At 45.9% G+C, this 20,538-nt stretch overlaps 2 protein-coding genes across 4 annotated transcripts in view; one reads left to right on the forward strand and one right to left on the reverse strand.

The window, feature by feature from the left end:
• Positions 1 to 16,537, forward strand: part of FBXL2 (F-box and leucine rich repeat protein 2) — a 40,418-nt gene extending 23,881 nt beyond the window's left edge. For both annotated transcript variants that reach the window (XM_053929215.1, XM_053929214.1), the window contains exons 6-15: positions 6,165 to 6,233; positions 6,334 to 6,429; positions 6,657 to 6,783; positions 6,932 to 7,006; positions 8,254 to 8,384; positions 9,885 to 9,945; positions 10,689 to 10,733; positions 11,269 to 11,325; positions 14,544 to 14,756; positions 15,439 to 16,537. In XM_053929215.1, the coding sequence (XP_053785190.1) occupies positions 6,165 to 6,233; positions 6,334 to 6,429; positions 6,657 to 6,783; positions 6,932 to 7,006; positions 8,254 to 8,384; positions 9,885 to 9,945; positions 10,689 to 10,733; positions 11,269 to 11,325; positions 14,544 to 14,756; positions 15,439 to 15,546 (982 nt within the window). In that variant the 3' untranslated portion in view covers positions 15,547 to 16,537. The remainder of the gene's footprint in view (positions 1 to 6,164; positions 6,234 to 6,333; positions 6,430 to 6,656; positions 6,784 to 6,931; positions 7,007 to 8,253; positions 8,385 to 9,884; positions 9,946 to 10,688; positions 10,734 to 11,268; positions 11,326 to 14,543; positions 14,757 to 15,438) is intronic.
• Positions 16,538 to 17,393: 856 nt separating this feature from the next.
• Positions 17,394 to 20,538, reverse strand: part of UBP1 (upstream binding protein 1) — a gene marked incomplete at its 5' end in the record, with an annotated part of 57,046 nt that continues 53,901 nt past the window's right edge. For both annotated transcript variants that reach the window (XM_024566251.3, XM_024566249.3), the window contains 1 exon segment: positions 17,394 to 19,350. In XM_024566251.3, the coding sequence (XP_024422019.1) occupies positions 19,313 to 19,350 (38 nt within the window). In that variant the 3' untranslated portion in view covers positions 17,394 to 19,312.

Here is a 20,538-nt window from a genome sequence, read left to right on the forward strand (position 1 = left end):
TTAATAAGAGAATAATAAGCAGAATTACGACTCAAAGAATTTTGTTGTGCCTCCAGTTTTTATTACAATCACCTAGAATTAACCTTGGCCTCTGCCCCTACATACTGTTTTGGTGGGAGGGGGGCTGTTCATTTCTAAATGTTTACTGAGAGTGTACTGTGTATACCAAGTACTGGTATAGGCAAATGAGACACAGTAGTAATCAAAACAGATTAAAATCCCAGTAGCAATGGATCTTGCAAGTACATTCTCTGTAACTCCCACTCCATCTTACATGTTAAGTCCTATGGATTTTTAACAGCTTTATTGAGACAAAGCGGAGATACAATCAACTGTGCATATCTGAAGTGCGTGGTTTGATGAATTTCAACATACACGTACATGCCTATGAAACCAACCCTGTAGTCAAGACAATGAACACGGGTCCCACAAAAGTTTCCTCACGTGCCTTTGTAATTTCTCCCTTCCTCCCACCCGGTCTGTGCCCCATGTCTAGGCATCCACTCATCTGCTTTCTGTCACTGTAGGTTAGTTTGCATTTTCTAAAATTTTATATGTAACTATTCAGTATGTATTCTTTTTTACCTGATCTCTCTCACTCAACATAATTGTTTTGAGTGTCTCAGTAATTCATTCCTTTTTATTGCTGAGTGCGGATGTACTACAGTTTGTTTATCCATCCATCTGCTTATGGACACTTGGATTCTTTCCAGTTTCCAGTCACTACTTATACAAAGCTGCCGTGAGCATCTGTGTGCAAGACTCTGAATGTCGTATGTGTTCCTTTCTCTTGGGTGAGTAGGGATGGAACGGATAGATCACTTGGACGTTACATGTGTAATTTTTAAGAAACTTCCAAACTATTATCCATGATTGTTCTGTACACTTTCCATCCCCACCAGAAGTGGGTAACGCTTTGGGCTCCTCCACACACGTGCCAGCCAGCACTGCTGGGGCCGTCCTCTTGCTGCTGGACGTTCCGATAGATATGTAGCGGGGTCTCGTCGTGTTAGTTTTGATTTCTCTAGTAACGAATGCTGTTGAGCATTTTTATATATTTTTTGCTATCTGTATATTTTCTCTGCTGAAATGTCTGTTCTAATGTTGTGCTATTTTTTTCATTAGATTGTTGTCTTACACTGAATTTTGAGAGTTCTGAATAGGTTCTGGGTACAAGTCCTTTGTCAGATATGTGTTTTGCAAATATTTCCCCCCAGCCTGTGGCTTATCTTTCTATGATCTTAACTGTCTTTTGAAGAGAAGTTTTTAATCTTGATGAAGTTCAATTTATCAATTCCTTTTCTTATATATGAGATCTTTATCTAACCCAAGGCCATAAAGATTTTCTCCTGTGTTTCTAGAAGTTTTGTAGTTTAGATCTATGACATATTTTGAGTTGGTTTTTGTAGATGGTGTGAGATACAGATTGAAATTCTTTTTTTTTTTGCCTCTGGTGTCCAGTTCTCACACCATATGTTGAAATGACCACTTTTTCTCCACTGAATTGCCTTTGTACCTTTGTTGAAAATCAGTTGTCCAAATAATAGTGGGACTCGCAGAGTACTGTGTATATTTTTCATTGATCTGCTTGTCTGTCTTCACACCAACCACACTGTCTTGATAACCGTAGCTTTGTAAGTCTTGAAATCAGGGAATATTAATCTTCCAACTTTGGTCTTTTTCAAAGTTGTTTTAGCTCACCTAGATCCATTCCATTTCCATATAAATTATATAATTACCTTGCCAATTTCTACGAGAAATCTTGCTGGAGTCTGATTAGGATGGTGTTGGATCCAGAGATCAGTTGGGGGAGACTTGACTCCGAAACAGCCTGAGCGCTCCCTCCCACGGCCACGGCGTGTCTCTCCGTAGCCGGCGGTGCATCAGCGTCTCTCTTACCAGCCTGTTCTGTGGGTTTCAGTGGGCAGGTTGTGCACATCTTTCATCATATTTTTCCCTAAGTTTTATGAAACATTACTGCAAATATTACTGTTTTTAACTTCAATTTGGATTGCTTATTGTTAGTAAATACAAATCCTGTTGACTTGTATACAGTGATCTTTTATCCTACAACTTTAATATACTCTTTAGTTTTAGTAGCTTTTTTGTTGATGGCTTTGGATTTTCTGTGTAGACAACTGTGTTACCTGTAAATGAAGAAAGTTTTTCTTCTTTGTTCCTAATTAGTGCTTTTTCTTATTCTTGTCTGATTGCACTGGCTAGAATCTCTAGTCCAGTGTTAAATAGAAATGGTGAAAATAGACATCCTAGCCAGTTCTCAGTCTTAGGGGAATGCATTAAGAATTAAGTGTGATGTTACCTATAGATTATTTGTTCAGTGATCATCAAATTGGGAAGATTTTCTTCTATTCCTAGTTTGCAGTTTTTCTTTTTCAGAGTGGATGGTAGATTTTGCCAAATGCTTTTTCTGCATATTTTAGCTTATTGTAGGTTTTTCTTAGTTTGCTAGTATGGTGAATTACATTGGTTAATTTTTGAATGCTAGACAAACCTTCCATCCCTCAGATTAACCTTACTTTAGTCATTGTGTATTATATTTTTTATACATTATTGGACTCACTAAAATTTTGTTAAATTTTTTGTATGTATATTCATAAGGGGTGTTGTTTTATGGTTTCCTTGTGATTTTTTGTTTTGTTTTGTTTTGTTTTGTTTGATTTGGTTACCAAGATAATACTGGCTTCATAGAATAAATTGGGAGGTGTTTCCTCCTTTCAGCTTTTCGGGGAGCATTTATGTATAATTTCTATTGATTATTTTCCTTAAATGTTTGGTGGAATTCATCATTGAGGTCATTTGGGCCTGCATGTTTCTTTTGTGGAATGGTTTAAACTACAAATTCTATTTCGTTCTTCCTTTTTTAAAAAAGATGTATTTATTTTTGGAGAGAGGGTACAGGGAGGGAGAAAGAGAGGGAGAGAAACATTCATTGGTTGCCTCCCACAAACTCCCAATGGGGGACCCAGCCCACAACCTAGGCATGTGCCCCAAATGGAACTGAACCAGAAACCCTTTGGTTCGCAGGCCGGCACCCAATCCACTGAGCATCACCAGTCAGGGCACAAATCTATTCCTTTAATATATGTGCCACTGTCCAGGCCTTCTGTTTCTTCTTGAGTAAGCTTTGGTATAGTTTCTGTCTTTTAAAGATTTTGTTCATTTCATCTGACTTCTTGAATTCATCGGCATTAAGTTGTTTATAATACTCTGTTATCGTTTTAATTGATATCTGCAGTGATATCTCCTCTCTTTATTCCTGATATGGCTTTATTTTTACCATATGAAAGTAGCTGTCATTTTTAATAAAAATTACAATGATTGTACAGTGCATATTGAAGTTTATATAGTTTTAATTTTTTTACTGTCATTAATAATGCATTTTATTTTATTTTATTTTTAAAATTATATTATTATTTTTAAAGGTTTTGTTTACTTATTTTTAGAGAGAGGGGAAGGGAAGGAGAAAGAAGGGGAGAGAAACATCAGTGTGTGGTTGCCTCTTGCACGCTCCCCACTGGGGACCAGGTCTGCAACCTAGGCATAGGTCCTGATTGGGAATCGAACCAGCAACCCTTTGGTTTGCAGGCCTGCACTCAATCCACTAAGCTACACCAGCCAGGGCTAACAATGCATTTTAAAAGAGTAAAGATGAGTAAATTTCTCTGAGATTTTTAATTTTTATTTTATTTTTTCCTGGTCTCTCTGGCTACAGGTTTATTAGTTTTATTGATATCTGTAAAGAATTAGCTTTGGGTTTCATTGGTATTTTATTTTATTATTTTTGTTTGATTTTTTATTTCATTGACTTCCATTCTGATCTTTACTATTTACTTTCTTTTGTTTACTTTGGGTTTCATTTGGTCCTCTTTGCTAGTTTCTTAAGGTGGAAGCTGAAGTCATTGGTTTGAGAATTTTTGTTTCTTTACTAAAGGAGAAGATCAGTGCTATAAATTTCACCGGAAGTGCTGCTGTAGTAGCCTATCAGAAATTCGAATGTCGTTTGCATTTTTTAGTTCAAAATGCATTCTCTTTACCTTTTGATCTCTTCGTTGACCCATGGCTTATTTAGAAATGTATTATTTAGTTTCCAAACATTTGGACATTTTCCAGATTTTTACGTTAGTGATTACTATTTAATTCTGTTATGGTCAGAGAGTATACTTTGTCTGATGTGAATTCTTCTATTTTGTGTCCGTGTTTCATTTTGGATGTTTCTGTTGCTGTTCCTCCTTCAAGTTCACCGGTCGTTTCTCCCCCCGTGTCTAATCCATACCTCGTCCCACTCAGTCAGTTTTTCTCTCTGCCATTGTGCTTGTCATACCTAAAAGTTTTAAGTTCGGGTTTTAAAAAATATCTTTCATGTCTGTACATAACATGTTTTTAAACATTACATGTTTAATCTTTAGCTTCGTAGAACTCTGGTCCACAGAGCACATTTGCAATAACTTTTACTGCCTTTGTCTGCTATTTCTGGTGTTTCTGTCAGCTCGGGGTCAGCCTTGAGAGACTGAATTTCCTCCTCACTTTGGAGAAGACATATTTTCCATCTTTGAGTGCAGGGTAATTTTTTGTTCGATGCCAGGCATTGTAAATTTTACTTTGGGTGCAGATATTTTTGTATTTCTGAAAATATTCTTGAGTTTTGTTCTGAAGTACTTGAGTTACTTGGACCTCGTTCCTTTCAGATTTTGTTTTTCAAATTTGTTAGTTTGGACCAAAGTAGCATTTGGCCCAGGGCTAATTGTACCCCGCTCCTGAAGCAAGACCCTTCTCATTACTCTGCCCAGTGCCCCCTGATTGGTGACATCCGACACTCTTGGCTGGGGTATAGGCCTTGTTCCTGGCTCTGGGACAGCTCTGGCTGCTGTTCCCTCTAGTGCTTGTTTCGAGGGGATCCCTCTGCAGATCTCTGAAGTTCTTTCCTTGTAAAGTTCATTCTTTTCTGATAAGGCTAACTGCCTTGGTCAGAGACTTTTGGCTCCACGTCCTCAACTCAGGGAGCCTGTCGGCTCCAGCTTGGTTCATTTCCCGGTGCTGTCGAGGGGCAGAAGGGCAGATAGAGTGACATCCGGCTCCAGCGCAGCTTTTGGAGAGGTTTGGGTGCCTCTGCTCTCAATCTTACAAGATGTGTTGAACCTGAATTTTAGGAAAGTGCAGAAAATGCAGAAAACCTTGCTGAATATATTAAGCATTAAGTGGCAAGTAGGAGATGTCTCATTTTCTGCTTCTGGCCTTGCCACCAACCCACAGATCGTTGGAGTGGCTCCTCATGACTCAGTGTCTTCACCAGTAAGCGGCCAGTTCTCGGTATCTATCAGCCTCCGACCGCATCAATGGCCAGAGGCAGTTTCTCTGGAAAGGCTGCAGGGCACCAAGTGACAGCATGGCAGAGCATGAAAAAGATGCAGCCCTCTCGCTCCCCACTGATTTTTCTATAAAGGGGAAGTTAACAGGGGGCCGGGCTCGATTCTTAGTGGGTCACAAAGTGTGGGTGAAGAGTTCAGACTGAGAGTAGTCAGTGTCGAGCAGCGATTTTCAGTGTGCCCCGAGCTTTTACAGCGTGCAGGACTATTTATTTAGTCAGGGGCCCCGGCCTCTTTTCTAAAGACTGTGAAATAAAAAATGACCACGGCCAAAACAATAGCTGTCGGCTGAGAATGAATCCAAATTATACCTTTTTTTTTTTGTCAGATCAGCAAAAAAAGAATATATTTTTTGGTGTGCCACAGAATTGTAGCAATTAGTTTGTGCGCGCCAGGAGATGGAAAAGGTTGAAAGTCGCTGCGCTAGAGCTCTTTGCTTTGCGAAGTGTGGCCCCCGAGCAGCCTGGCCGGCTTCACCTGCGAGCTCGCGTCTTCGAAGTGCGACTGTCGGGCGGTTTGCCTGGGTCTGCCGTCGTGCTCTGCGCTGGCGCGAGAACCCCAGCTCCTTCGTGGGCACATTAAAGTTGGAGGAGCGCTAGCATCAACAATAATATATTGCCCGCTTAAAATTTTGTTAAGCGAATAGATCTCATGTTAAGGGTTGTTTGCCCAATAAAATAAAGTTTTGAGGGGCACCGCTCTAAATGCGAATGGTTACTCATGCCCTCTAGTGGCTACCCAGCAACTTGCAGGGAGTTTTTGAATGTTTTCTCATTTTAGGACCTTTGCTCAGAACTGCCGAAACATCGAACACTTAAACCTCAATGGGTGCACAAAAATCACTGACAGGTAAGTGATGGAAATTAGTTTGGTGACTAATTGGCTATGGGGAGACGGAGAGGAGAGAAACATGGTTGGAAACGTCTTTAGTGCCTCTGCTCTTTTTCAGCACGTGTTACAGCCTCAGCAGGTTCTGTTCCAAGCTGAAGCATCTGGATCTGACCTCCTGCGTGTCCATTACCAACAGCTCCTTAAAGGGGATCAGGTAAGAGTACCTGGTGTTTGTGGTCAAGAGAAATACCCAAAGCCGAGAACACGTTGAAGTGTCCGAAGCCCTTCTAATGGTCCCCCTGGAGCAGGAAGTGGGCGGCTCGCGCAGGCCCCTGAGGTTCTCTCTCCCTGGAATCACTGGTGATTTGCTAAACTCAAATCGGTAGTAACCCCTCGGCCGGATAGACTGCGCATGCGTGGTTCTGCTTCTCGTTCCTGCAGCGAGGGCTGCCGAAACCTGGAGTACCTGAACCTGTCTTGGTGCGATCAGATCACGAAGGACGGCGTGGAGGCCCTGGTGCGCGGCTGTCGAGGCCTGAAAGCGCTGCTGCTGAGGGGCTGCACGCAGGTACCTGGGTCGGCGCGGCCGGTGTGCATCTACCCTTTGTCTAAAGCTGGGTGTAGGCACTTCTTCGGGGACTTGCTGCGGTATTTTCCCTGGCGGCCCGCTGCTCCGTCACCTGGCTCCACCCCTCTTGTTTTCTCTGTCCACCCAGTTAGAAGACGAAGCCCTCAAACACATTCAGAATTACTGCCACGAGCTCGTGAGCCTCAACTTACAGTCCTGCTCGGTACGTAAGTGCCTTTCCTGTGCGCCCCTCCTGCCCCAGGTTTGCTCCCTCAGGGGCCTGCTGTGGGGGCCCCACTGCAGCCCCCCCCCCCCCCCCCCCCCCGCCAGCGGGTCTTCTCCCGCGCCCTTCTGTGATCTGCCCATCTACCACAAGATGCAACACGGCCACCTAAAAAGGCCAGTGCAAAGCCACTGACGTTTCTCCTACAGATAATGTGCACCGGGTCTCGGGTTATTTTAGGTCATCAGGGTTGCTGTCATTAACCCGCATGATTCGTGGTAAGGTCTCAGTGTCCTTTTTTTACTTATAAACTGGGGATGGCGACGCTTGTCACGTTGTCTCAGGAAATGAAAAGGAATGACAGATATGCAATTGCTTTAAAGATGAAGGGCCAGAGCGAGGTGTAACTTTCATCAGAGCAGCGGTCTGGGAAAAGCTGGCCTTCCTGCTTTGCCGCCGTTGTAAATACGAGTGATCGGAGAGGGTGCTTTCTGCTTCCTACCGGGTTTCTGAAGGCGAACATCCGTTTGGAGAAAATAAGAGAAATCCCTTGCGTGCGGCATTTAGTGACCGAACCACAAACCTTTAGGGTCCCTGAGAATGGAGGGCAAAAGAGGAACTCTTCTGGACACATACTGACCTTATGGGCCCGCACTGCTCAAAATAGCGCCTCGAGCTGCTTGTCGGCTCGTCCTGGCGGTGACTTGAAGTATGACATAAACGTGCATGTTTATTTCCACGTAAATTAGCATATTTAAATAACGATATTATTTTGAATGTTCCCTTTTCAGTAATTCAGTGATTTACTTAGCTTTGCTATTTTATAAATATTTGAGGAAATACTATAGACATTTAGGATTTATGTGGGAGGTAACTAAAGCATTCATCTATAGAAATTCAACCCAAAATTAATATGCCACTTAGTCAAGTCTCATGAGCTCTTTATTTAATCAGATTTTAAAGAAAATTTTATGAATTTTTCCTGAAAAAAATATCCAATGAACCTGGGAAGGGAAATCGAATTTTAAAATACGTATCACTCTCCTCCGTAATGCTCTATTTTTAAAGCTGTGCAGAAGTAACTTAAATACACATCTGTGCACATCACCGTACCGTGTTTAAATTGCTGGGACCCAATGCAAGGAACTGGCAACCGAACTGAAGGACCCACAGTGGACCCCGTGTTTCTGCCGCCCCCTTTCAGTGTGCTGGTGCCTTCTGACTCTGCTTCCTGGCTTGGTTTCCAGCGCATTACAGATGAAGGCGTGGTGCAGATTTGCCGGGGCTGCCCCCGGCTGCAGGCCCTCTGCCTCTCCGGCTGCAGCAACCTCACGGATGCCTCTCTCACAGCCCTGGCTCTGAACTGCCCAAGACTTCAGTGAGTCGCTGTGCCTTTCACTTTGTTGTTCAGAATGTGGCAGGGCTGACCTGGAGGGCTTCCTTGGGGAGGGGAGAGTCTGGCCAGCTGGTGGCATCAGTGCTGGCGGAGGAGGCAGCGGTTGTCGGGTGGGTCTCGGGGGGCATTGTGGCATCCAGTTCATTTGGGGATGTAGGGGTAGTGCTGAACCGTCCACCACCAGGGAATCTAAACCGTAGTGTCTTGATGGGCTGCACGAGTTTACCCACCACTCTCCCCGATTTGTTTGTCTTCTCATCGCTGACGTCAGAGTGACCCGATTGTCAGCAGGGTGATAGCCCTGCACCCAAATGTCACGTTTCTGCCTCTAAACCAGCTGCTAAGTGTGCAGGATTGCGGGAGCGGTGGGGGGCATCCCAACCGACGTGTTTATCATCTAGCAGGAAGCAAAGTCTTGTTTTGTTTTAGTAAATAATGACTTATTTTCTGATTCTCCACGTGATACTGTGAATGTTAAATCTTCAGTAATGGCGATGAAATACAAGTCATCGTTAACCCCTGTCAAACTCCAGGCTCTGCGTTAGGCCCTTTTAATAAGTGGTATCTCACTTAACCCTCACTGCGTGTCTAGGAGAGAGGCACTGTTACTCTCGCTTGTTTCTCAGGGGAGAAGCTCAGACTCAAAAAAAAAAAAAAAATCACGTGATTTGTCCTGGATCACATGATGAGTAAGAATTAAAACTGGAATTTGAACTTGCTGAGTTTGACTTCAGAACCAGCAATCTTAACTCCTATACAATGTTTTAGTATTTTTTATTTGCCAGTGAAACTGATCCATTTCTCATGCTTATATCAGTTACATATTTTTTAAGGATTGTCTGTTTTTGTCTTTTGCCCATTTTCCTTACTGGTAAGAAAGATTCTAGATAATTTTGATGTTTCTGCATAGTAAAAGGAATCTGTGTGATTAAAACTGGTTAGAAAGAAGGTCAAAATTATATATATTATATAATTATATGTATGTATATGTATTATATATATATGTATACACACACGGCAGCCATCTTTGTTAACACAGGTGTTGAGAATTAACTTTTTTTTTAACTCTGTCTTTCATTGGCTGTAAATTTTTTAATTCTCCTATTGGTAACTGAGAATTTCAGTAAATGCAGCATTTATCAAGATGATTTTGTTAAGAGTTCATTTTAATTGTGTTTAAAAGTCAACAAACACTGGAAAACTATTTAAAAACAGTAGCAGCAACAACGCACTGGTATTGTGGGAAGACCCCTGGATTTACCCCGGAATTTGGGACGGGACTTTGGGACTTAGGCAGGTCCCGTTCCTCCCTAAGCCTCATTCTGCTGTCTGTCCAGTGGGGCCAGCATTTGCATTTACAACCCTGAGAGCTGCGACCAGAGGCGAGAGCGTGCAAGGAGCAGAATGAAATGTGTGTGCCAGAGTGTGTGTTTCTACTGCTAACAGTTGCTACTTGTTTCTCCCCCGCACTCTGTGTCCCAGGATTTTGGAGGCTGCCCGGTGTTCCCATTTGACCGACGCGGGCTTTACACTTTTAGCTCGGGTAAGGTGGAGGCTTTAAAAAATAAAACCAAACTCTAACTCTCCTCCCTCATTCAAAGTGACTTGGAGGGGGTTTGGAGTATGCAAAGAACTACCTTCAGAAATGACAGGGGCCACGCAGAATAGTACTCGGGGTGTGCTTTGCATTTTTCCCAGGTGGTCGGAAAGCCAGGGAGGTCCCGTGGAGAGTTTGTAGTGGGTGAGGCCTCTCTCTGTGGTCAGGAGGGGTCGCAATAGAGGAGCCTCCTCCCCGGGCCTCTGCTCTGCCTCGTGCACACCCAGCTCGGCCTCCTCTCCATCTTCCACATTGCCCTGTAAATGCGGGCCCCCTTGGGGGCCCCTCTGGCCTATTGTCAGGAACCCTTGTCCTCCTGGGGATGCCGATACACTTTCTTTTATCCCTGCCCTCACCTGCCCAGGCTATGGCTCAGCACCCTCCCGCCCCCACCCTTAAAGAGCCCTTAAAGAACCTCCTCTGCACCTGGTATCTGTGAAGGTGTAGGCAACTACCTTTCCGGGGTGAGAGAAGGAAATGCAGCCCAGGGCAGCCCCGTCCCCATTTCCAAAATGAGTGTGAATCACAGGGCTCCTGCGGGCTGCCTGGGTCTCTTTCGGAACAGGGCACATTTCCTAATGGAAGAGAACAAGGATACGGGGCCAGTGCCCGGAGGGTGTCACAGGGCAGGCCACCAGGGTCGCCCTCACCACGGACCCACGCTGAGGGGTGCCTGTGGACTCTTTCAGAATTGCCACGGCCTGGAGAAGATGGATCTTGAAGAGTGCATCCTGGTGAGTGGGCCCCTCGGCCCTGTGGGGCCGCCCCGTCCCTGACAGGCAGGCGTAGCCAGGCCCGAGGGCTGGCTATTGCCTGGACCCCCGGGCCCCGGCACGGGGACCAAGGCCGTGGAGTGTGTGAGCTTTGGTCTGTTCTCAGTCATCAGACAGCTACAGCTGAGGCGGCCGGAAGAGCTCCATGGTTTGCCAAACGTAGAAAAGACTTATTTTCACAGAACTTGAGAGAAATAAGCTTGCCCGTCCAGTGATGGGGTGACTACATAGAATCCTGGGGACCCTCTTTGCCCACTCTTTTTGTCCCCGGTCCCTGGGCCCCCTTAGGGAACCAGAGAAGAGACCAAAGAACGCTCTGCTCCTGCAGGAGTGGGCAGAGTTGAGGTTGCCGATGAAAAGAGGTGCTCCCTGCCTGAGCAGAGTGCTCGGGATGAGTTTTTAATTCCCTCTTGCACCCTGATTCCGTGTTCAGAAGCCGTCGTTAGGTGTTAGTCCCGGTGTAGACGCCGCACTGACGCAGCGCGTTTCTCCCCAGATAACCGACAGCACGCTCATCCAGCTCTCCACGCACTGTCCTAAGCTGCAAGCCCTGGTGAGTCTGCTTTTGCAACATTTTCTTTCTGTAAAGGTGTCATTCGTGGTTTCGACGGTCTCTTAGTTGGGTTAACACAGGAGGCAGGGTATCTAAATGTTACTGCTTTAATTTGGGGATATGAACCTAATAGAGGGGCCTGCATCCTTACCACTGACTGCACTCAAGTTCCTGTTCATCGACGAAAGGTTGATTGCTGTAACTTTGTAACAGTTTGAAACCAGGGAGGATGCTGCTTCCAGCTTTGTGTTATATTTGCATGTCATATTTTTGCATATGTATGTAGATATAACTCCTTTTCCATATATAGGCATATACTACATAGTTAATAGTAATAGAATATATTGAAAGGTCCAAAGTGAGCAGTGAGAAGTAACACCGGGAGCCTGGAGCAGGGATGGGATCGGGTTCACTGAGCAAGCCCGAGACTGTGCTGCCTGCACCTGCTGGGCAGCGTCTCACTCCGCCCCTCCACAGCCCTGAGTGACCCCCACTGTGGACACCCCCACTTTATTAGTGGAAAAGACGGAGGCCCCGTTACACAACTGCTCGGCGGCCCCAGACTTCCTGACCTCCACAGGGCCTGGTCTTCCCAGTCCTGAGCACACGGCAGATTTTTCGTAAGCCAGCTTTCCCTGTCTTTGAATTGGACTCTGTCCTCTGAGGCTAGAGTTTGATAACGTCATTAAAGCGCCTTTAGGCCTTGAGTTACTTTCCCCACCAAGTTCCCTTATTTTCACATTCCCTCCGCCTTTGGACGGCTGTGGGACTTCTAAGAGCTCGGGGTCAGATATCCAGATTCTCTGACTAACCTGTTCCCCACTGCATGTTAGTTACCTCTGTAGTTCTAATGACGTGTTAACTCCCACATTGTTCGGCTTCCACGTGAGATAAGGTGTTAGTCCTTCTCTGACTTATTTCACTGAGCATAATGCCCTCAAGGTCCATCCGTGTTGTCACCAGTACAGGAGTCCCTTTCTTACAGCTGAGTTCTCCACCGTGCGTGTGTCTGCCGGACATTGTCTTTACCCAGCTGGCCAACGGTGGACACTGAGGCTGTTTCCACATCGTGCCTGTTGTCAGGGATGCTGCAGTGCACACGGCGGAGCATGTGGCTTCTTCAAACTGACGTGTCCGTTTTCTTCAGACACTGAACAGTGGAAATGTTGGGTCACCTAGTAGTTCTGTTTTTAATTTGTTGGAGGAAGCTTCTCCCGGGGTCAGTAGTAACTGCACCAGCCTACATCCCCACCAGTGATGCACAAGGGCTCCCCTCTCTCCACATCTTCCACACGTGTCACTTCTCGTCTTTTTGGTAACAGCCATTCTGACAGGTGTCTGTCTGTATGCCCGTACTGCAGTTTCGACCACTGTAACTTGGTAATACAGTTTGAAATCAGGGAGCCTGTGCCTCGATCTTTGCCCCCCTGAGCTTTGTTCAAGATTCTTTGACTTACCAGGGTCCTTTGTGGTTCCACACAAGTTTTAGGTCTGTGTGTGAAAAATGCCATCGGAATTTGGAGGCATTGCTTGAAGCTGCAGGCTGCTTGGGCAATAGGAACAGGGTAACAGCAGTAACTTTCCAGCACGGAGTCTGTGTCTTCAGTCTCTTTCACCCCCGTCTGTTTTCAGGGTCCAGGCCTTTCATATCCGGGTTAAATTTATTTCTAGGCATTTTCTTCTTTTTTGTGAAGATGTAAATGGGATTGTTTTCTTAATTTCTTTCTGATAATTTGTTATTAATCTATAGACACACGATTTTTATATACCGATCTTGTATCCTGCGACTTTACTGAATTCATTTAACAGTGTCTTTTTGGTGGAGTCCTTAGGATTTTCTATATGTAATATTATGTCCTTTGTAAATAGTGAGCTTTACTCCGTTCCAATTTGGATGTCTCTTCTTTCTTTCGCTGGCCTAACTGCATCAGCACCAGCAAGCGCACCCCTGGTCCCCGGGAGACACCAGCACTCTGCTGCGTGCAGAGCGGGGAGCCAGAGCGCGCGCCTGCCATCTGTGGCCTCTAGAAAGAAAGTCAGCCCTGACACGTGTAGCAGTTAGAAGCCAGCCCCTCGGGCTGCAGCTGCGATGGTCCGCTAGCAGGCCTCCCTCACAGGACTGAGCTTCCTGGGTCTGTGGGCTCTTACTGGGCCCTTGAGGTGGCAGCTGTTTAAGAACTCTTTCTGCTGGTTAATCCTGTGGGACCTACCCATGTAAGCCCCACTGGCCACCAGAGCCAAGAGATGTAGCTGTCCTCTGGTGGCAGCCACCAGACCAGGACACCAGACATGTGTAAGAGGTCCCCTCAGAGAGATGAGGGTGCTCTGTAGTGTGGCAGGGGAGTGCAAAGAGGGTGCACACCAGCTGGAGAGGGGCAGCGGGGGAGCACAGATACTGCGCCAGCAGGAAAGAGAAACCCCGAAGTTTAAATGGCACCCTCCGGCCAGAGCAAGGCGGTAGTGCACAAGGGTGGCACCTCTAATCTCTTGCCAGACAGCACCCCAGAAGACCCCCAACCCCCCAATGAGACACCCACCCCTCAGGCTGATGCTCCAAGCAAGTAAATGAGCCTCTCCCGAATTTTTCCAGGTGCCCCTCGACTGGCTATTGCCACGCTGGGCCTGGGGCTGGTGAGGCCAAGTGTGCAAGCCTTTAGGACCCGTCCCTTAGACTGCTGTGGCCTTGAGCCTGTCGGTTTTCCGAGGTAGTTCTTTTGGGGGCCTCTCTCTCAGGTGTAGGCCTTAAAAGTCAGAGGTGCACAGTATGGGGTTCTAACCCCACTCCTTAGGGAGAAGCGCCGTGTTTTGAGCACCCTCCAACTGTGGGTCGCAGCACTGGCAGTGGCGCTCGTGGTGGCTACGTGGGCCTTCCCTCACGTGCCCCACGTGTAGGGGCTGCTCAGCTCGTCGTCAGGTTTTTTAGAGGACGTTGTTCCCTACGTGGCTGGGGATGTGTGTTCACAGGAGGGGAGTTCAGGACCCTCTTCCTTCGCCTTCTTGAACCAGCCACGCCCTGCAGTTCTAATTGAATGGTCAGAAAGGGGAGAAGCCACCGCCCAGCCACAGCGAACCCATGGCCTGTGGGCCACTAGGCCTCGTGTCTGACCCTCCCATTGACAAGTGGCTGCTCTGGGACCTGCACAAACCAACCCCTGCCTCGCCCAGGCCATGAGCCTTGGAATGAGGGTCTCGCAAACACGTTTCTCTCTCCATCACAGAGTTTGTCCCACTGCGAGCTCATCACAGATGACGGGATCTTGCACCTGAGCAACAGCACCTGTGGCCACGAAAGGCTGCGAGTCCTGGAATTGGACAACTGCCTCCTCATCACCGACGTGGCCCTGGAACACCTGGAGAACTGCCGGGGCCTGGAGCGCCTGGAGCTGTACGACTGTCAGCAGGTCACCCGTGCAGGCATTAAGCGGATGCGGGTAAGTGTGGCAGGAGCTGGCACACCTGGCACAATTTCTAAGCAACAAATCCATCAAGAGCCAACATTCTCCCTGGGGTGTGTAAATAAGTGGGGACAAATCAATGTTTCTCTACAAATAATAAAAACCACCTACATTCTACGTTCTGTCCTAAACCCAGTTACCCAAACTGATCTGTTACACAAGTGTCTCCTTAGACTTCTTCAAAATTCCTCTAATGAGACCCACTCTGGAGGATTCAGCTCCCAAAATGGGTTCCACGTAGCCTGGTGGCCGGCACCCTTACAAGGAAAAGGGCTGCAGGTCGTTCCCAGTAGGTTGAATGCGGCTTTCTTTCCACACCTCGTTCATCTGTTGTTTTTTTGAATATGCTTGAAGTGCTTAACTTTGCATTTACACCCTGGAACAGCCCCAGGATGCCAGTGCTGTGGAGAGCTGCACTCACTTTGCATACAGGGCCAGTGAGTGCCCATGGCAGAAATGTTACACATCAGTTTGCCTGTCTTAGAAGGCGCTGTTTTAGGGGATGTCTTATATAAACAGGATTTCTTTGTGAATTATTTGCCTCACAGTAAGAGTGAAGCCGATTCTACGTGGAGCGCTACCGGATTTTCTAGGTTTATGCCTATAATCCCCAAAGTATCGGTGTGAAGATTATTACACCTTTTCCTTCTGTTTCCAGGCTCAGCTCCCTCACGTCAAAGTCCACGCCTACTTTGCACCTGTCACGCCCCCGACAGCAGTGGGAGGAAGTGGACATCGGCTGTGCAGGTGCTGTGTCATTCTCTGACAGCGGCCACCGGGCCCAGCTCCAGAGGAGACCCGAGTCTTCCCTACCTTCACTGTCACCGCCATCTGTTGGTTCTCCATTGGGAAAGGCATCTGCAGGTAAAAGACTTCTGTAGGGATTGCAGTAACTTCTGTAGGTGATAGTTTTCACCTTGACTCTGCTGCCAAGTGATCAAACCAAGGCCTTGTGTCGGGAAACACAGGGCAGGAGTGGTCTCCATGCAGCCAGGGCCGTGCAAGAAACCCAGTTTCTTAAAGAGGTGGGTGTACCTTCCTAGGTAACGAAAGTTCTGTCCTTGGCTTTGTCGGCGTTGCGCAGACAGACCATCAGTGTTAGCACAAATTGAGCAGAAAAACCAGGCTGTTGATTTTCTACCTGATGCTTAAGACAGTGGCCTACTTTAATTCACAGTGATTCCATTTTGATTAGCAGGACTTTTCCACTTTGAAGATTAAATAGCAACTTCATCAGTGACTATACTGCAAATTCATAATACCTGATAGTTTTCTATGTAGAGACTTACGTGGAAGGCACGTTAAGAAGTTTCCATGAGACACCAAAGAAATAAGGACTCTAACCTGGGTGGAGCAGGGTCTTCACCTCCGTTTCTGTCAACTTGCCGTATATACTTTTGGGGACCAAAAACAAAGTCAACTCAGAGTTTGTGCTGTCTGATGGGAAACTGTAAGCTCTGGCGTATGCTACAGCACACGATTTTATTATAGGGGAAAAGCTAATCATGTCATCTCACAAAATCTGGGGGACCTTAAAGCAATAGAATTTAATAGGCTTAGGTTATCTATAATTGATTAAAAATAACGAATGGATGCATGTAGAATGGATGTGATTTTTTTCCAAGTTTATTTTGAAATCTTAGAAATCCAGTTACACCAGAACTACTCAGAAGTCATACACGCTTAAAACTCAGACCAGAAGAGTGTTGGCACCTTTGCGACTCAAAATAGAAAAGTGGACAAACCACCGCAACGCTGAAGTCAGAGGGTTTTATTGCTACAACCTGTGGTAGATCCATCTGAGCAAAACCATTTCCCAAATTCAAGACCTAACGTTATTTAACCTCCGGGAAGGTGATCTAGTTTCTGCCTGCACTGTCCACTTCGTTATCTTTATTAAGATTCGGGACACACTGCCACCTTCAGGGCAAACTCGTGCTAATGGGAGCCGATCCTTCCCAGCAACCACTCACGGGACTGAGGAGTCCAGAGCTTGTGAAGTCACACGGCAAAAGCAAGGCGTCATTTTTCCCATGACCAGCAGTACTTCTATTAGGTGCACAGTGTTAGAAGCGTTTAGGATACAATGCTTAGCTGCGTTCTAAGAGGGGGCATGTACGTAAATCCACAACCCCATGAATCAACCAGAACAAGCATTCAAGTCCTGATGATTTTATTGCTTTATGATATACTCTGATATTCACTTGCCGAAAAATTTTGCAGTTACTTAAATATACATTTGCACCACTGTGTGGGGATTGATGCAGGACGCTATTGAAATAAACAACATAACACAGACGTGCTTCAGTGATTATGAATTATAGTTTCTATCTGATGTAAATGCCCAGGGCCTGCGCTACACGACCTCCCTTGAGCTAGGGCACAACCTGTCACAGCGCCAGCACTCAGTGACCCGTGACCTCATTTACACAACAGGAGCACCTGATGAAATCAGGTCTGCTTCAGGTGTGGAAGTTACTGGAAAGGAACAGGGGCCTCGCCTCTTAGAAAGCATTCAGACCAGGAGGAACTCAGAACACACCCGTGGGGCCACTCGAGTTTACTGCCCTGTGACACTGGCAGGGACGGGGATTTCCAAATGAGACACACATGTGCAAAACGGTCGGAAAACATTTATTATACTGAGATGTACACATCCTACTATTAAAAAAACAAAGTAGCAAATTTGCTGGTGCCATAATTTAACTTGTTTCACTTGGACAGACTAATGCTCAACACCACTTGGTGTAATTTCAAGTTTGACGAGCTTTTAATTATTTTCACCCCACTTCTAAAACCCGATGAAGAACTCAATGTAGCACACAGCATTAAATGACACTTATTGTTCCATAAATCTTGAGACTCAAAAAGAAATGCTAAGTAGACAAGCAAAACTAAAACAATAGAAGCTGACCTCTTTCCCAAGTGATTGGTACAGAAAATGTGGTCATACAAACGCTAAGGGGAAATGAGAGAAAGGAAGGCTCTCTGGCTTCAGGCTCTAGGAGACTTACAGATATTTAAAACTGAAGGTGGAAATACTTAGAAACAGTGCTGCTTTGTATCAGACAACCTCCGTTATGGGGGGTACTTTAAATTCAAAATGATGACCCCTTCCTGTTTCTGCCTGAACAAAGATAAAGATCAAATAACACGTTCAAAATCAAAGACACCTGGGTAAGTGCACAGAGGTGCTATGGTTAAAATGGAATTTAAGTTTAAAAACAAATTGGGTGTGCTACACTACAGGCCTCAAAAATGCTTGCTGATGAATTTTGGGAAAGGCTTTGGATGAAGGGAAGAGAGAAGGATAGTAGGAAAAACCGCGAAAATAGTAGGCTCCGTTTGAAGAGCATACTGAGACATAAGCATTTGGTTTTGTGAGAGAGGCAGTCTTTTTACAGAAAAAGAAACTATCGTGGTGTGTAAAAAGCCTCTAAGTAATCACCAGAATGTCTAATCATGATTGTACTAAAAAGCTCGATATTTGAGAAGTTTAAGGAATTTTCATGGTACAATATAGTGTTTGGTTTATGATGTTTAGTGTTCCCAGAATAATTTCAACTTGTTGATAACGCAGACCCCTTACCGCTATATGCCAGAAACTACAGGTTTTCTCCTGCTTAGGTCACCTAGCTCCGATGCTGGGCAGGACCTGGAGGATGTTTAGGAAGGGGATGGTGCAGGCCGAGGTGGGAAGGGCAGTTCAGAGGGATCAGACGCAGGGACAGAGGAAACAGAGAAAACCGCAGAAGTTTAAAAGGCAATGGGGCTTCAAAAATGAAAACCAGAAACAAAATGCTAAAAATGAAAGCAGAAGCGAAAAGGTTTTCAATAAATCTGTGACAAAGCAAACACACAGAAGTCTTTGTACCTATTAGGATTTACACTGATCCTCTCACCAAGGTACTCTGGGTAATGCAGCTTGCTTCCAGCCCTCCTGCTTGGCTCCTCCCCATCTGGCATGATGACGTGAGACGCACACCCTTAGTTAGACGTGATTTCTTCCGAGCAGGTGGCAAGCCTCTTACCTGACCACAGTCACCGTGTCAGCACGTGGCACCTCTCTGCACACAGATTCCATGCTGGCTCCACAACAGCTCTGTCCCCCAGCCCCAGCTCAGCAGAAGGTTCAGGCAATAAAGGCCAAACTGGCACAGAAAGGTAAATGCCCACAGTACATTTTTACATTCATTTCCAAACCGCATACAGTGTAAAAAGACAGCAAAGGCTGCTTCTAGGAGCTCTTATCTACTGGCCTCTGCCAGAGAAGCAGGCGGCCTGCCTGCGCCGCGGCCCCTAGAACAGGCGCGCTGTCCCGACGTGCTCACTCTCACGAGGATGCTTGGCTATGGCAGTGACAGTGAGGAGATTCGCCTCTCATACAGCTCATTAGAAAGGTCATCTTGTGTTTTCAATATGAAACATTTCATACAGTAAAATCCAATCCCAAGACTTCTTGGATTCAGTCTTCACACACTTTTAAGCGTGACTTTATTTGGTACTGAATATAGTTCAGACTAAGTAAGAGATCACTTCAAAATTATGTGGATACCACCACTATTTTCAACTGCAGAAAAAGGAAAGAGAAGTTAGGTGTTTTTTTTGTTTTGTGTTTTTTAGCCAAACTTAGTAAAGTCAAAACTATGAAATAGAAAATTCCCAGAAATCTATAACCCCCTCCCCCCAGTTCAGAGGTTACCTTTAAATAATTCTACAGGAATAAAAGCTGATTCACTTCCTCCAGCTCCTCCGCCGTAAGGCAACTTCATGTACACATTCCCTTTTTAAACATTTTGATTTTTTGGTGTCTGGCCCATACTCCCATCAGCACCCTGTGCCCACTGTACTTGCAAGTTTTGGGTGGGGAGAAGGGGAGCGGGAGGGAGCATCAGCAGAAGTCGCAAAAACGCGGTCAGCAAGGGGCAAGAGGGGAGGCGGGCAGGTGCAAACACTGCCAGGGTGGGACAGTCAACTCTCCGCACGACACGTACAAATAAACGGAGTGCCTGTACCCATCTTTTCTGGAAATAAATTTTTTATTTATTGATTTTTAGAGAGAGAGAAACATCGATCTGTTGTTCCACATATTGGTGCACTTGCTGGTTGCTGCTTGTATGTGGCCTAACCAGGGATGGAACCCACAGCTGTGGCCTACCGGGACTCCGCTCCTGACCAGGGCTGGAAATCATTTTTCAACTCCACAGAGGTAGATCAGAAACACTTAAAAAAAGATATCACTATCTTTGCCTGATGCCCTAGTTGTTTCTCTGGAAATGGAGAGAAGCAGCACAGGCATTTGCCAAGGAAAAAACGAGTTTTTTCATGAGGACAAAAGTCTGAAAAAACGTGCACTGAGTATGGAGGGGACATCCTGGGATGTCTGACACTAGGAACGGACGCCACTTTCACAGAACTCAACCATGCAATTAAATACCGTATGAGTTTCCTGTTTTAGATAATGGGAGTTCTGCAGAGCAAAAACTACTGCTCTGAGAACAAAATGCTGAGCAGAAGAGTACCAAGCTGAAGATGTTTGTGAAGGTAAAAGATGCAGTGAACCAGTTCACAGTTAAAGCTCAGCCTCACAGGCATCCTGAGGGCTCGGGCAACACGGCAGGCAGAGGGAACGCGCCCTGTCAACACGTGGGGCCACCTCTTTAAGAGCGACTCCCAAGGAAGGGGGACCCCGACAACTTGCTCTTTGAGATGCAGCTTTTGGGCTGAGACTGGATTTAGATTTTAACCTGTCAGACTT

This window comes from Desmodus rotundus, chromosome 8, assembly GCF_022682495.2.
Source record: "Desmodus rotundus isolate HL8 chromosome 8, HLdesRot8A.1, whole genome shotgun sequence".
Lineage (NCBI taxonomy): Eukaryota > Metazoa > Chordata > Mammalia > Chiroptera > Phyllostomidae > Desmodus > Desmodus rotundus.